At 39.1% G+C, this 12,659-nt stretch overlaps 1 protein-coding gene across 2 annotated transcripts in view; it reads left to right on the top strand.

The window, feature by feature from the left end:
* thoc2 (THO complex 2) overlaps positions 1 to 11,882 on the top strand; it is a 209,330-nt gene extending 197,448 nt beyond the window's left edge. The window contains exons 34-39 of one of the 2 annotated variants that reach the window (XM_060927494.1): positions 2,280 to 2,399; positions 2,688 to 2,754; positions 2,876 to 3,015; positions 6,550 to 6,620; positions 6,835 to 6,882; positions 11,117 to 11,882. In XM_060927494.1, coding sequence (XP_060783477.1) covers positions 2,280 to 2,399; positions 2,688 to 2,754; positions 2,876 to 3,015; positions 6,550 to 6,620; positions 6,835 to 6,862 — 426 coding nt within the window. In that variant the 3' untranslated portion in view covers positions 6,863 to 6,882; positions 11,117 to 11,882. Of the gene's footprint in view, positions 1 to 2,276; positions 2,400 to 2,687; positions 2,755 to 2,875; positions 3,016 to 6,549; positions 6,621 to 6,834; positions 6,883 to 11,116 lie in introns of both variants that reach the window. The other variant, XM_060927493.1, reaches the window with a different exon arrangement.
* The last annotated feature ends 777 nt before the right edge of the window (positions 11,883 to 12,659 follow it).

Here is a 12,659-nt window from a genome sequence, read left to right as displayed (position 1 = left end):
GCAGTGAGAGGATTTTGTAACAGTCTTAATTAGCTGCCAGAAAATGGCTTCACAGCTCGAAAGGCTCTTTCAAAGTCCCGTGGTACAGTCGACTTCTTCAGCGCTAACAAGCTTGTTCTCTCTCTCTTTCCCTCTCTCGCTTGTCTTTATTTCTCTTTTTTTCCCTATTGAGGAGCAGAGAGGATTCAGGAGGTGATTTATTGTTAGTAGCTTAGTCTGACAGATTGTTGTCAATTACCAGAGAAAGCCTGAGCTTTTACGATCCTGCGGCTGTCCTTACACACACTTTATTACCAACATGTCGTTTTCTTTTCATGCCCGTTTTGCTTTTATAATGGAACAGAATCATCATGGATCATTTATTTGTCCTACTTGGAGTGATCAGGTTGCACTGTAGTGAAGTGCATTCTGAAAGTTTGAGTCGGAGAGATAGAACATGTGTACACAAGGAAGTTCTTTGGTTATTCTTGTATACAGGGATACTTCGGCTCTCTTTTTTTTTTTTTTTTAGTGCCTGGTTTTTGCTAATAAACCCCACTGTGAATTAACACTAGAGGAAGTCCCAGTCAGAACAGTGTTCTTCATATAATGGATCCACTTTTGTAGTGAAAAGGAATAGTTCTGCAAGCAGCTTTTACTGTCATGGTTCATGTGATGTGCTAATTAGATTTTCCTTGCCCAGATTTATTTGGGAATTGTTAGACATCATGAGCTTCCTTTTAGAGCCGAGATGTGATTGTGTGTGGGAAAACGATCATCTTGGCTGTTAGATTGTTTTGTTTGTTTTTAAGGTACTTTCAGTTGCACAAAAGTGGTCCAAGGAAGGACAACCAGTGAGCCGGCAATTGGGTCATGGGTGTCGAAGGGTCATTGATTCGTCTGGGGCATGAAGGCTAGAACATATTGTCTAATCCCACAGGGGAGCTACTATAGCACAAACTGGTGAAAAAGTGAATGCTGGCTAAAACAGAAAGGTGTCAGGATTAACTTTCAACGGTTTGTGCTCCTGTAGCTCCCCTGTGGGATTGGACCATATGGGCTAGCCTTCGTACCCCATGCGAATCAATGACACCCATGACGCTGTCGCCAGTTCACCGGTTGTCCTACCTTGGACCACTTTTGGTAGGTACTAACCACTGCATACCAGAAACAGCGCACAAGATGTGCCATTTTGGAGATGCTTAGACCCAGCCATCTAGCCAACACAGTTTGGCCTTTGTCAAAGTCACTCAGATCCTTACGCTTGCCCATTTTTTTTTTTTTTCTCCTTCCAACACATCAACTTCAAAAACTGACTGTTCTCTTGCTGCCTAATGTATCCCACCCCTTGACAGGTGCCATTATAATGAGATAATCAATGTTATGTCTGATCAGTGTAGATCTGTTCAACCTGTTGCTGAAATTTTGTTGGCTTGCCAAGTCTTGTTCCTTTACTAGTACTTCTTTTTGAGCTAATTCATCATCTAATATTGCTACTTCAGTGATGTGCGTCAATACCTGTCTCCACCCGCCCCTTTTCTGAGTACAAGTACATGCATTTTGATATTCCTTGTATACTGGTATGGAAATCAGTAGCTCATTTACTATTAATCGGGGGCATCATTTTATTTTATTTAGTTCTATGTATGCTTCAGCTCATCATGCAGAGTTTTAAGTTTAAGGTATTACTATGTTTAAACATTATCTTTAATAGAGAGTGTGAGGATGGATGACCTGAGGTTGCAGAGCAGTATCAGCAGTGTTGGCATTAAAAAATGGTAGCGGATTTCACTGCGACATGCGAGCAAAGTGTAGACCATGGAAAGGAAGCAGATATGTCTCAGTGCTAAGTGCTCTCACTGCCAACTGTGTTCAAATCAGCCGTCATCTCTCTCACTCTTACAGATACGGTTTAAGCACCATAAGACGTTTTATCAGACTTCTTGTATTATAAATGTTGTTGGAGTACCTTGTGTGATAAATTTTGCACTCAAATACACTGCCCTATAATGTCTCCATGTACCAACTAGTCATTTAGTCAGTTTATGTACGTTTAATACTATGATAATTATCCGTATTTGCTTCTCTACTGTCAGTTTAAATAGTACATCTGAATGCCGTGTTCAGAATGAAGCCTTGTAGTACATACTGTCCTGCTGTTTGCTAGTTGTTCGTATCATGCATGTTCGCGATGCAGAGAGCTAGCTTCAATTTGAGGTGTTGATGTTCAGAGAGCCCAGCACATCTTCAATGCATCATGCTAATTTCCTGTTTTACTGTATCCTGCAATCCTTCAGCAGCATCATGCCAACAACAACACGGGCCTGACCAAGAGTGAAGCCGAGAAGAAAGAGTCCGACAAGTCCAGGGACCGCTCCAAAGAGAGGGACAAGAAGGAGGAGAGGAAGGACCGCAAACGAGTGAGTACACATCTGCCCTTGGCTGGGTTTATAAAATCACAACAGTGGATAGAGAAGTGGAGCTGTGCATGTGCTCAGGAAGCGATCAGTGTGTGTGCGTCATTGTGGTCCTTCAGGCTTCAAACAAGCCTCACTCTATAATGTGAAGTTCGCTTGGTGTAAACAGCAGATATCGAGCTCCTGGTGTGTGTGTGGGGCATGGAACAGACCCTGAGTGGTGTTTGCAGTTCTAATTGTTTTTGTTTCTCTCTCTTTTCTGTATCTCTTTCTGTTTTTTTTTTTCTGTAGGACTACTCCAACAGCGACCGCGAGATGAGCCAGGAAGCCAAGCGCCGCAAAGACGAGAATGGAACAAGTGAGTCGAGACTCCTTTCATTTGTTTGCGAGCCAGAAGACTCTTTGAGGCATAGGCAATCAGAGCATGCGTGAGTGTGTATGTTATCATCTTCACCCTGGCTGTTGCCTATTCCTCACAGGCACCTCAAAGCATAGTAAGAGCGCCAGTCCGCCTGATTCGCCCCGCTCCAATGACAAGGACAACAGCAAACGCTCCAAATCCACCAGCAAAGACAAGAGCGACCTTGCCAAAACTGAGAAGACCTCTGGAGGCAAAAAGGTACTTTCAGTTGCACTTGATTGAAAGAGAGACTGGTTCCCTTCTCGACATGCACTTCTGTTTCTGAAGTCCACCTGCATGTGGGGTATTGCAGCACAGTGGGAAGAGCGTGCAAGGCGAGCAGATGGACATTTCTGCCTTTAGCAGCAAGAACAATCCAGCTGAAGCTTCTTTTCAAAATATTTAATCGTGTTTAGTTGTAAGGCGTCATGTTTAGATGGAGTAGTTAGCAGCATAAACCTAATTTCCAGTATATTTTGAAATAAGCATTGCATTGCTTCTGCTTGTAGTTATAACCAGCTTTCTCATTTTTTGCTGTTTTGGAAAGGATATTGCATCAGACCACAATATCTTCTGGTTTTGCTCTTTTTGTATGCAGTCATGTTGACTCAGTCTCAATCCCTCAGGCCTTCAATACTCGTCTAACAAATTTCATTTGAGCTGAGAAAAGTAGTTCATTTTTAAGTTAAACAAACAAGATTTGTTGTTCTGTGAGCAGGTGTGTGTAGTAACATGCAGGTGTAATTGTTTGAATAAACATTACACATTTCCTTCTCTTATCCATATCATTACTCATACTTTTGATAGTTTAGTATGTTTCAGCTTGAGCTAGACTTTGACAAGGATCACTAATATGGTAATTTTTATATTTTATTTGCTTTTATTCAAGCAATGAATTTGTTACATGATTTGGCTAAATCATGTTTGAGTTATTGTGAAATCTTTATCAGATTTGCCAGCTTTGTTTTAGGTCCTTTTTTGGGGGGGGACGACATTGAATTTGTTTCTTATATGATGGCATATTATGGCCATTGTAGTTTTTGTTTGTTTGTTTGTTTGTTTGTTTTTTAAACCTGAGGTGGTGGTGGTGGTAATTTTTTTTTGGGGGGGGGAGAAAAAAAAACAACAACTCCGAATTTCTGACATAGTTGTACATTTACAAGAAAATCGGATATCAACCATTATCAAGTCATAATAAATTTGCAAGAAACAGTCATAAATTTGGAGATTAAAAAGTCAGAAATGTCTGACAGTCCCAATTTTACGAGAAAAAAAATCATGGGAAAATGGTGTTTTCGTCAAATAACCGGATCATTTCACTTTGCAAGGCTGGATCAATGTCATTACGCCACAGACACCTCAGTGAGCCGAAGGTTATAGGAAATGTCGTCTTTCCTCCTTAATCACTGAATATAAAAGAATAAACAAGATATGCTTGTATTTTATCCAAAGTAAACATACATTTTTTCACATTTATGTGCACAAAATATTCTCTGTTTATCCTGATAAAGTGACTGCGCATGAGATAGAGGACGGGAGTTAGTTTCCAGGAAGTGTCTGTTAATATTCAAACCATTCAGTATGACACACACTCGCTGTCTGGGTGAAAAAGTTTGCTTTTTGCCGTGTTTTTGAATGACAATGTACAAGCATACTTTTTGGGATATTTACAAGATAATATGTACAATGTACAAGATATTTTTGGGGTGCTCCTCTGCAAAATGTATGTTAGTTAGCAGGTCTAGTAATATCATATGATCAGAGGGAAACGTCTCTGAATATTGTGGCAATGCAATATCCTACAGGGATAATTTATAGTTTTTTATATTTCACAAACCTAGTTCTGATTGAACACTGTTTCTTGTATTAGGAAACTCCTTAATGATTTAACACATTCTTCCAGTCTGTTTGAGTCCTTAATGATTTACACAGACGCATACCTGTAATGTTTAAGCTCCGGTTGTGTTTAAGCTCATTGTTCTTTTTCTTTCAACTGCTAGGCTAGTAAGTATTGCAAGGCAGTATGCTCTGTCCAGGCACACAGTGGAGATTAGCTGCATTGTTATTATTGTTATTAATAATAACTTTTTATAAGATCCACTCAGCTGACACTGGTTTCCATTAGAGATGTGTATAAACTTCTGCTAATAATCTGTCTACATTATTAAATTTGTAAAATATATAACTAATATAAAATGACTAATATATACAATATAGTGAGACAGACGTATTATGATTAATAATGAATAAAATTTGTACTCCATGAATAAAAATATATCTAAATACCAGAACAGGGCTTTCCCCAGAAGGAAAAAAAAAAAAGAGTGGCGTTACTGATGCAGAGCCCATCCTGTAATGGTTGGCCCTGCCTAGAGGGCCCCAAAAGCTGCTAGGGGAGTCTGGCGGCATGCTCCCCTAGAAAATTTTGAAGTTAGAGACTTCAAGTGGTGCATTCTGGTGGCATCTAGGGCTGATTTAGGCACAATTCAACATTATTAAATTTGCTGTTTTTTGCCTTGTCAAATATGCAAGGGGCAACATTTAAAGGGCAAAATTAAATTTGAACTTAAAACATTGGAAACCGTGAATTCAGAGAAATATTTAATTTTATTGCACAACAAAAAATGCGGCCGGCGAGGGCCTTTCTGTGCGGAGTTTGCATGTTCTCCCCGTGTCCGGGTGCTCCGGTTTCCCCCACAGTCCAAAGACATGCAGGTTAGGTTAACTGGTGACTCTAAATTGACCGTAGGTGTGAATGTGAGTGTGAATGGTTGTCTGTGTCTGTGTCAGCCCTGTGATGACCTGGCGACTTGTCCAGGGTGTACCCCGCCTTTCGCCCGTAGTCAGCTGGGATAGGCTTCAGCTTGCCTGCGACCCTGTAGAAGGATAAAGCGGCTAGAGATAATGAGATGAGATGAACAAAAAATGCGTAATATTGAACAATATAGCACGTCTCTTCATTTTCCAATTCCAGGATGCTAGGAACAGAATTGGGGTCAAAACATGCAACAGCACCATCTAGTGACCAGCACCTAGAACATGGTTTTATGTATGGTTCTGAATGGTAGTCAGTGCACACAGCGAAACCCTTTATTTTCACTTCTGGGTTGAGTACCAAGATATTCCAGACCTATACGTATATTACAAAAGCTTCCCATTTCTATAGTTATTAATCATTTTCAGAGGGGGAATAGGAGACATTTAGGTGCAGAAAGTACTTTGCATTATTTAGTTTTGTAGTGTTTGTTTTTTGGGGGGGGGGTTTTGTGTGCAAGTGACACCGTGGCACTGACGTCGCACAGCGCGGCGGAGTGCCACGTATCCGCGCTTTGGGGAAAGCCCTGCAGAAAAGTGTTTCCAATACTTCGTTCAAAATTTCTTAGTAGTCTGAGTTTTTCACATAGTCGGGCAGAGAATTATATAACATGGTAGCTGAAAAAGCAAAAGTTTTGTGTCTTGACTTTGAGTTTATTTTCAAGATATGAATATTGTTCTTTGCTCTTGTGTTATAGCTGTGCACATTAGAGTTTTTAACAAAAACATTTATGTAGGTATTCTGGTAGAAGTCTGTTTGTACACCATCAGACATTTGTTAAATTTCCATCTTTCAACAACAGCAACCCAATTTAGCTTTCTGAAAAGGACTTCAGAGCGTTGTGTTGCCTTGTGTTTATTTGCAAAGTAACTTGCAGCACTTCTTTGAAAGCACACTCATGTTGCCTCATTTGTTTGCTGTTTGTGTTTTTATTAAAGGAATCCAGGCACGACAAAGAGAAATCTGAAAAAAAGCGAGACAGTACCGGTGCAAAAGAAGATAAGAAACAATATCCTTTGACATAAACGGACATTTGTGTATTTGGTTTTTCTGTAAACAAACCTCCACTTTTCACCAATTCCCGAATCCTTTTCAGCCCAACCCTGCATGAGACCTCGTCTCTGTAGATTATGCTGTAGTCTTGTTGATGTGCGTGTTGTGTTACTCCTGATGCATTCCTTTTGCATCAGTCACATCATGACTTTGCCCTTAACATTTCTCACCCATAAATCATCAGAAAAGCACAGATAATGTAACATGACATGGACAAGGTAAGACATGAGCAGAGCCTGTCAACTTCAATGCTTTCATGCTAAAGCCATATGGTTTTTATGTTTGACCTCTGTCCTAAAATGTGTCTTAAAACAACGATATAATTGTGTGTGCTGGATCTCAGCAAAGCTGGGAATATGTTTATGATCCACAAGCACCAAGTTCAGTTTTATCTTCACTCAAGGATGAAAGTGTTGCCAGGCAACACGTCAGTTGTTTTGAATCCACAGACTTGCTTATATCATTATTTTCACGTTTCCATTCTGCTCTAATTATCTAACAGCCAGTAATAATTTTGATCTAATCTTGTTACTTTAATAAATGCATCCATTTTTATACATGTAGCTGAGTACATATGAGATGAATCAGTTTTGTTTTTTTTACGCTGAACACAGGCATACATCTGTAATACAAAATTAAGTAGCATTAGCATGAAATATTGCACTTAATAGCGCTAAACAAATTAACAAGCTCACAAAGAAAATAAATTTGAATAATTGCTGTCAAAGTAAGATTTTCAGAGACTGTTGGTAATAAGACAGAGCTGAGAATCACTCGTTTGACCCACCTCCTTTTCATGCCCCTGCTGACACAGTCAGGACTAAAGCACGGTGTTGGTGTACTGTTGTTTTATATATATATATATATATATATATATATATATAAATAAAACAAACAAAAAACAACCATGGAATTATCATAAATACATGAACAAACATATCCTTACTGAAAGCGTCACTATATTCACATTTTGGTCACATGTTAAGGTGATGATACATGGGGCAACTTTTAGGGCAATGTTGCTGATAATGGGCAACCAGGTGAGACACAGGGCAACTAATTAGAGCAACAGACAATTGGCAACAACCAATCAGATAAGAGCAAATCCATTGCCAGGGAGACACACCCCGCAAAGATGGACACTGAAACATTTGCAGTTGTCACATTTGCCTTGGCTTCAATTTTTATTTTCCTCAAGTATCATTTCTGGAACAAAACTGAATAGATACTCTGGTCAAAAGATAATTTGCCATTATTTTAACATTTGTAAGTCAAAATAACCACATTCTGTTAACCCTCTGGGATCTGAGGGTATTTTCTGGCACTCTAATGATGTTGGTATGCTCTGATTTTGTCAATTTCAACAAATCTAAGTAATATTTTCAAAGTCATATGACTTTTTTTTTTTGTGTTCAGCTACAATAATATCCATGTAGTATGTATGTCATGATTGTACTTTAAAAAAAAAAGGAATAAATTAAGAGTTTGTAAAAAGCAGTTTTAGAACTGTGTTGGAATGTGTGAAAAAGCATGACCTTGCCCATTGTGATGAACCACTTTGATCTCTTGAGGTGATTCTGTTCGGTCTTAGGAATGCATCAGGCACAAAAACTTAAATCTGCTCCATTGATTTGGACAATTAACTGGCCATCAAAAAAATTATGTCCTATTGTTTTGGGATAAAGGGTTGGCAGTGGGAGAGGGGTATTCAATGAGAAGAGTAAAAAAAAAATTCCATTCCATTCAACGAGAAGAGTGAAATCCCCTCCCACTGCCCACTCTTCATCCCATCAGGTCAAGTGATCAAAACGGTTCGTCACCATTGGGTAAGGTAATGTTTTTTCACACATTACTCATCTCATCTCATCTCATTATCTGTAGCCGCTTTATCCTTCTACAGGGTCGCAGGCAAGCTGGAGCCTATCCCAGCTGACTATGGGCGAAAGGCGGGGTACACCCTGGACAAGTCGCCGGGTCATCACAGGGCTGACACATAGACACAGACAACCATTCACACTCACATTCACACCTATGGTCAATTTAGAGTCACCAGTTAACCTAACCTGCATGTCTTTGGACTGTGGGGGAAACTGGAGCACCCGGAGGAAACCCACGCGGACACGGGGAGAACATGCAAACTCCACACAGAAAGGCCCTCGCCGGCCCCGGGGCTCGAACCCGGACCTTCTTGCTGTGAGGCGACAGCGCTAACCACTACACCACCGTGCCGCCTCACACATTACTACATAGTTCTAAAAGTGCTTTTTACAACAGCTTCATTTATCTGGCATTTTGTAAAAAAAAAAAAAATGCAATCATGACATACATACTACATATTGTTGCTGAACTTGTGCTGAATACAAAAAAGTCATATGGCTGAAAATACTGCTTAGATTTGTTGAAACTGACATTAGAGCATGCCAAAATCATTAGAGTGCCAGAAAAAGACAAAGAAGAAAAGAGAGCAAACAGGTGACTGTGCGTGTTTTTATTTAGCTACTCAAGCACGCAAAGATTATGCACTTCAGTGCACGCATATCAACCGATATGCTCATAGAAATAGAAGTATTTACTTAAGTTGATCTTCAGCTGGATCGAGTCAAAGTTCAAAATGACACCGCTCATCATCAGTGTCACAGTTCTCAAGATTGAATTGATTCGCTGTCCTGAAATTGAATCACTGTCCTGAATCATTAACTGAATCGTTGTTCTGAAATTGAATTGCTGTCCTGAATCACCTGAAGCGCCTCATGAGCATGAAATTGCCATGCCATCTTGCAACAAGTTTCACCTCCAAACAGGTAGCCTAAACTATGGCTGACAGATTTTTATCCTGTTTACGGTGGGCGTTCCCATCGCAAAAGGGAAACCAATTGAAACGGAAAGAGTGAAAGTGATTATCATGCCGTTACCATGTGAACAGTCTTTATAAATGTGTAAGTGGGCCCTCAGCTCTCCGACTCGGGTGTGACCGAGTAAGGTGACAAGCTTTATGTTTCATCTAATTTAGCTAATTTTAAAATATATATATTATTTGGCAGTGGGCACATAGTAAAGTATAAAGTTTGTCAATATGTTTATCATGCTTGTATCATAAAAAGTTGCCAAGATATTTATCTAAATACATGACCTACTCATTCTAAATCTGCCAAGCTTCGCTGGCGAAGCGCTTGACCCCAGAGGGTTAATAATAAACACTTTTTTTTTTTTTTTTTTAAATCTCTCTAAAAAATGCTACTAGCCTCAATCACACATGTGACGAGTCATGGAATCCATGGACACATGTCGGCCGAAACGAATTCGAGAAAATCGCAAAAGAAGCATTAATTAATTAATGCTTCTTTTGCGATTTTCTCAGATTTGTTTCGGCCAACATGTGTCCGTGGATTCCATGACTCGTCACATATGCTATAACTAATAATTGACATATCACAAATGGCAAAAATAATGGCAAAAACATAATTGTTTAATTCTCATCTCAGCAAAAAAGAAAAAAGGACATGGACCAGGAGATGGCTGCTGAGGAGGAAAAGACTTTCTTTTTTTAGATCCTGAAGTTTGTATTGCTTTGCCCTCAGGTTCCACAAGTAGTTGTGCTCTGTATGTGAATTAGATCAGACGATGTTAGACAATCTCTATTACAACTCTCAAAAAAAAAAAAATTGAGCTGCCCATCACTTTTAACTTGATGCAACAGAGCTAACATTATTCTTGTATAGCTAGCAATAATGTTCAGCTAGCTATGTTAGCAAAAACCACTGCTAGTTAGCTAAATCCCATTCAATCTCTTTGGAGTGGTGGTTAGCTAATGGCAGTTTACACTTAACTGAAAAAAAAATTGATGTCTTAATGGCAACCTGAGCACATAAAAATAGATGTCTGTTGGTTTTCTAAGCATTTGATGAGGTAAATTCACCACTTTCGGTTTACACACAACTTACTGGCATAAAATGATACAAGTTGTCTCTTTCTTTGCTCCACTGCCGGAGATGCCGCCATCTTTGTTGAAAATTTCAGAAGCTCTCAGGTGGTCACGCTGCTAGCACTCCGATTGGATGATCTTAGAGTTGCCCAAAATGATCTAAATCGTTCAGATAGAAATTATGTTGCCTAAGCTCAGTGGGGAAAGTGTCAAAGCACAATTGCCTGGCAATATTGGCCAAAAAGTTGCCCTGTGTATCATCAGCCTTAGACACCAAGGCTGGCTCTCAGGCAAAGCTCAAAGCTACTTGTGACAAATCTGATTGTGCATCTCGGTTTTCTTTTTTTAAGTTGTTGTTCTTTGAGTTTTCTGATCATTCTTGTATTACACATTAGGATTTCAGATGCACTGTATCTGAAATCTGTATCTACTTTTGCTCTCCAGTCCAGTTACTACAGCTGCTCCATTATCTGACTATAATAATGCAGAACATCCCTAAAAAATTCTGTCTTATTCTTTTTCTTCTTCAGAGTTCCCTGCTGTGTGCTTTGATGAGTCAGAGCCCCATCCACCTTTCAGCCATGTCAGCATCTCCATTCTCTTTTTCCTCTCACTGTCTGAGCTGAGGATTTGTTCGCATCCTTGTATTCTGGCTTGCCTAGATCATTTCCTAGAAATGTCATAGCTTGTATTTTAACCTGCCATTTTTTATTGTTGTAATATTTTCAGTACCATGCTGAAAGTTCATTTCTGTAAAATTTTAGCACAATGTGCTTCTGTATTTCACAAATGGAACAGGGTCAGGATGTTGCTCCTGAATTGGATTGCATTTTTATAACCAGTCAGGGTTTTTTGTTTGTTTGTTTTTGTTTTTTGTAGTTTTTTTTTTTTTTTGGGGGGGAGGGGGCGGCTAACCAAATTTCAGCTCAGCCTCAGTTTGAGTTCCAGTTTATTTATTTTTCCTCTTTTAATCCATATGCGATATTTAGGCATAGGTGTTTAAAGCAGTATGAACATTCAATTTGTATATTATGTATACATGAAATAAAATGGATAATTGTAATACATAATTTCCTCACCTTTTTATTTCAAAAGGAAGTCGCCTAAACTCCTCTTTGTTTGCTCACATTTTTAGAAAAGGATTTCTATCGAAAGAATGGCAAGCTTGATTTCTTCTTGAATAAATGGACTACGTTAAGTGTTAATCTCTTTGAGAACTACTTTTGAAGTTTTTAAAATGCCCTCACGTCGACCAGTGTATGCCTTTTTCTAAATAAAGAGGTTTTTTTTTCAGTGTGTCATACCCTGTTCTCTTTTGTACTATAAAATGTGCTCAGGCTGTGTTTTCTGTCGGCATTTAAAGCTGTGAGATTTTTGTATACTCGAGCCATAAAGCTGTTTATTACTTGCAGTGCTATTACTTGCAGTGCTGTTCCTTTATGTGCTGTGAAAGGGATAGATTATTACTTAAAGGAAGATTTTACTCAAGCCCCTTTCAGGGTTTGGTCATTTTAAAGTATTTTTTAACCAGTAGGAGGATGTGTAAGGAATAAAACACAACATAGTGTGCTGCTGTTATTTACGTAAATAGTCAGTCAGTGTGAAGTGGACTTCCTGTTACCACCTTAAAGTTGATTGATTGTTTTCCAACAACAGTACATTCCATCATGTTTTATTCCTCATAACAGCAACTTGCCAATGATGACGCATTTTTATTTATTAAAGAATGACAGACTTTATCCATTTATAGTTTAATGTCTAATGTTGTGGATTGTCCACAAAACAAATTAGTTCCTGTTATCACTTGTTATACCAACAATAAACATTCATTCTGTCACTAGCCTCTTTTTGTTATGCCTCCGCCACCGTAAGGTGTAGGAGGCATTATGTTTTCGGGTTGTCCGTCTGTCCGTGCGTGTGTCCGTCCCAAAACCTTGTGAACGCGATATCTCAAAGGCTAATGAAAGGAATTTCACCAAACTTTCACCATTTGTGGGCTTCGGGACAAACATGAACTGATTAGATTTTGAGATCAAAAGGTCTAAGGTCAAGGTCACTGTGAGGTCAAATGTC

The sequence above is a fragment of the Neoarius graeffei genome, chromosome 8 (assembly GCF_027579695.1).
Source record: "Neoarius graeffei isolate fNeoGra1 chromosome 8, fNeoGra1.pri, whole genome shotgun sequence".
Lineage (NCBI taxonomy): Eukaryota > Metazoa > Chordata > Actinopteri > Siluriformes > Ariidae > Neoarius > Neoarius graeffei.
This window is presented reverse-complemented; position numbering and strand designations above follow the sequence as displayed.